This window comes from Medicago sativa, chromosome 4 (assembly GCF_051527215.1).
Source record: "Medicago sativa cultivar Bolivia chromosome 4, Bolivia_mono, whole genome shotgun sequence".
NCBI classification, from domain to species: Eukaryota; Viridiplantae; Streptophyta; class Magnoliopsida; order Fabales; family Fabaceae; genus Medicago; species Medicago sativa.
Window position 1 is genome coordinate 64,560,082 of NC_140752.1, and position 4,437 is coordinate 64,564,518.

Below are 4,437 nucleotides of genomic sequence, written 5' to 3' on the forward strand. Positions count from 1 at the left end.
GACTTGACCTGAGCCACACAAAGAAACACTAATGGTCCCCAACCGAAAGTTATTCTGCAAACCTCCTCATCACCAGGTCTCAGAAGTCAGAACCACCCACTGAGTGTGGAAAATTCCAAATTATCTTTTGTTTCATTTTATTTAGTATAGTATTTTATCTAGAAAACTCCAAAAAAAAAAAATGTTTCTTCAATACACTATGTTAAATATTTTTTTACAGTAATACACTATGTTCAAGATAACTTAAATTTCGAGTTTCCTAGAATGGTAAACCTCAAATTTTGAATCACCTGAAAAATACTTTTGATGCAAAAATCAAGAAAACTAAATAATTTTTATGCAAAATGGGAACTTAAACAAAACGTGTGGTAGAGGGAACTCAAAATTGAGAAAGTTAAGTATGGAGAAACACTTTTCCCTAATTCTCACCAGATACACATGATGACAGTTCTAAGGAATATTTTCAGAACAGCTTTGTTGAGCATAAGTACAATAATATCCAAAGGTGAGTAAACAAAAAAATACAATATCCAAAGGTTTTGGTCTAACTACGGGGTCCAAAGGGTCAATATCTCACACATGCTCCTTATGCAAGGCATTAGAGAACCATTGTTTTCTCTAGTGCCAAACTCAAATAATCATTTTTGCATAAGTTTTTATGCTATACAAGATTGACATAAATCGCACCTAAACAATTAGTCAATTACAAATTATCAACAAAACGCAAACCAATTAGTAAGAAATTTACTTATACCTGCAAGGACGTAGGTTCAACTCTCGTATACTAACCCTAAATGAGCCCGCGGGCCGGGCAACTATCCCCACCTCAAATTTTACTTCAAAAAGAAATCTATAATTTAAACCAACTGCAATTTCATAACAAAATTTGATACCCAGTGCAAAATAGTAGTACTTTTGTGATTGTTATTATATAATTAACCAACAGATAAAACAAAGTATAAATTTAAGAAACAGTAAAAACAATTAACAAGACAAGGGAGGAAGATCATAAGCCTTATCATCATGTTTTGGTTTCCTAATAGCACTGCTACACAAGAAGAATCCAAGAGCATGACCAAGCACAGCAACCAAAAACACACCACCATTGAAAGACATAAGAGCCAACATAACCAAATAAGCTAACCCAACCCTAAGAACATGCAAAAGTGTCTGAAACAAACCGGCAGCAACATGGTTCGAACCGGGTTTAATGAACCGTGTACGGGAGAGTAATTCAATGAGTACAGACATGACAAAAACAAGGATCAACGCCAATACATACATACCGGTATCACCGTTAGGCCAATTGTTGAAGAGAATTAAAGCATCTTTGCCCCAGAAGAATGTCATGTGCATCATGCCGTGCATCTTATGACCCATCATCATGGTGTTATTGGTTGATGATGATGATGGTTTTGGTGGCATGTTCATTCCATCCATGCCGCCACCGTGCATGTTACCACCATGATCCATGGATGTGAGATCTGAAGAGGTTACTGTGTGGTTACAGGGTTTGGTGAATGTAATAAATGTGTATTTAGGGATTATGCTGAATAATCGTGAAGTGATAGTAGTAGAGTAGTACAGTTTGAGCTGAAATAGGAAAAAACGAGTATAGTAGTACGACGACGTCGTATTATACTGAAGTACAAATATACGTGGAATTTTATTGGGTGATTGTGCGGCATGAGAAGAAACTAGTGGTCACAAACCAAACTATACGGATAATGTGACGTATGGAAGGAAGTAGCCCGAAATGAATCTAGTCTTTGGACAACTACTAGTACTAGGGACTATTCACAAACAATAAGGTCAATTTGTTATGGATTTTCTTCTTCTTCTTTTTTTTTTTTTTTTAAGAAAATGGTTTTTGACTATTCATATAATTTTTTCCATCAAAAAATGTTAACAAGGCTCACTTTTAAACATTATCTACCATTAACTTTTTTATCAAATGGAATTAATAAAAAAATGCGTTTTGAAAAGAGTGTTGCTTAACATCAAGGAACTTTCATTATGTTCTCGTTATCTCTGTCTATTATTTTGATTTTTGTTATAATATTTACAATGTCTTGTATAGTTGTGATTGTAATATAAGTTGTCACACATAATATTTTCTTAATGTTTTTTTTTATAAAAAAAAAATTATTATTGGTATTTTCCAGTGTTTGTCAAAAAAAAATTTAAAAATAGAATTGAATGTCAACTTAGTTGTGATATCTTGTTTTTCTTTGATGTTTTTGTGCTCTTAATTTATCAAATAAATAAAAATACAATCTGATTCAAACGAAAAGTTATTTTAAGTCAGCCTCAAATCGGAGGCTTTATTCAAATATTAAAAATAGATCCTTAATAAAAAATTAAAAAAAACGTAAGTTTTTTTTAAGAAAAAAATTTGCTAGGCTCAACCAGGGACGGACCCACGTCCAACACATTGAGGGCCAAGGCCCTCACTACTTTTTCAACATTTCTTTACCTATATATACTACTATTCCATTGATGAATAAATTGATGAATGATAAAAGGCTTACATTTAATAAACTAAATTAAAATTACACAAAATTTGCTTCTTAACTTAATTTTAGGTAACATTTTAGTCCCGATTTAGTCATTTGTGTTATAAAATATCAACATAATTGTCCTTTTTTATAAAAAAAAAAATCAAAAACTACAAAACAATTTATCAAATTCATAAACAAATATAAATCTTCATCATGCAAACCTAGAAAATCAGATTATATTGAAAAATCTCATAAAAATTGATAAGGTGTTGTCATTTTATAACATAAAGGATTAAATTGGGACGGAAAAAAGATGAAGGACGAAAGTGTTGCCTAAAATTAAATTAAGAGATGAACTATGTAATTTTACAATAAACTAAAAACCAAATAGTGTATATCTTAATTCCCAAATTGCAAACCCCATTCCATCAGAAAACATGGCAACTGCAACTAATGAAATAGTTTTCTTTATTACGAGTATATGAAATAGTTTTCTTTATATTACGAGTATTTACTAGAATTGGATGCAAAGTTACATAGAAGATGAATGGTTAAATAATTATTTACTTATATTTATGTGGCCTACACTACTTAAAATTTATGGGTCCGTCACTGGACTCAACTAGAAAAAATGTATGAGATTCTTGAGTTTGTCAAACATATAGAGAGATATTAATGCCACATGTAAGTTTAATCAATATGGAAAGTCAACATTTGTTAGAAGTTTGCTCTTTAGGCATCTAGCAGTTGATAACAGCCACCTAAAACACGTGGAACAACAATTAATTACCGTTCTAATATTTTTTAAATCTGTTAAACCAATTTAAAAAGTGATTTAACCGATTTAAAAAGCGTCTAAATGGTAATAAATCTCCGCTGAGGTTTATTTTTAAGGTCTTTAGAGAAATGCTCCATTTGCTATGTAGTGTAGTTTCAGTAGAATTTCTTTTTAGACCCCTTCAATATCTTTTAACCCCCTCAAAATTTTGTTTTTACTGTAATATATTCATCTGATAGATACGTCCTAGAGGATCCGAAAGTTATCTCCAGGATGACTGGATGACTATATTAAAAGCCAAATCTCAAAAAATTTGTCGAGAAATATTGCAGACACATGGTAAAGAAAACAATGATAAAGGCAAACCCACAAAGAGTTCACCGTGGAGTTTGATTGTAATTGTTACTATTGGAAGCACAACAATTAAGAACTTAAATATGAGATAACTTAGCTAGAATCTAAATAATCTAAATAGTAACACTAAAATGTATTTTGGCCGTTCAACTTTTTAAAACTAGCGATTTTGGTCTCCTTAGTTTGAAAATTGCATTTTTAGCCTGTCAACTTTGATCCCCTTTGCAAAACTATGATCCTCATTGATTTTGACCTGATCAATGTTGATGTGGATGATATGCCACATGATGAGTATAAATATTGACAATTGTATCCCCCTATCTTCTTGTTTACCGAAGAGTGGTGATTTAGGGTCAATTTTGACCCAAAATAACCCCTCTGAATTGTTTCTCCTTCTTTTTTTTAGTTAAATAAGTGATTTCTGCATATTTCCAACCTTCTTTTGTTTGCTTTTGTGATTTCATCGTCTTCACACGACTCTGTTAGTTTTGATTTATCGTCTTTGTGTGGTGTGGTTTTTATTTTCCGTCTCAGTGCAGTGTTTATTTGATCTAAGGTGAATGATTAGTTTTGAACAAGTGCATATCCAATCAATGACTTTAACGTTGTCAACGTTGAAGGTCTGAAGACATGTGTTTTATAGTTATATTTTTAGGCATAGGTACTCTGTCGTTTTATTCTATTAACATGTATGTTGTGAGTTTGTTCGCAGATTCATCCTTTTCATTTTTAGCGACTTTGAATTTGTATTATATCGATGTACTATGTCAATTTAAATGAATGAATATCGTTTATTTTTGTCAT

General features: G+C 31.7%; 1 protein-coding gene across 1 annotated transcript; it reads right to left on the bottom strand.

Moving 5' to 3' along the window:
* Positions 1 to 872: 872 nt before the first annotated feature.
* On the bottom strand, positions 873 to 1,619 carry LOC146930721 (copper transporter 6-like). Its single transcript, XM_085702166.1, has one exon. It carries the CDS (start codon positions 1,471 to 1,473, stop codon positions 985 to 987), a length of 489 nt encoding a protein of 162 aa, XP_085558292.1. The 5' UTR covers positions 1,474 to 1,619; the 3' UTR covers positions 873 to 984.
* Positions 1,620 to 4,437: the final 2,818 nt, after the last annotated feature.

Coding starts and splice junctions, on each gene's coding strand:
- LOC146930721 (XM_085702166.1), bottom strand. CDS start 1,473: ATGGATCATGGTGGTAACATGCACGGTGGCGGCATGGATGGAATGAAC.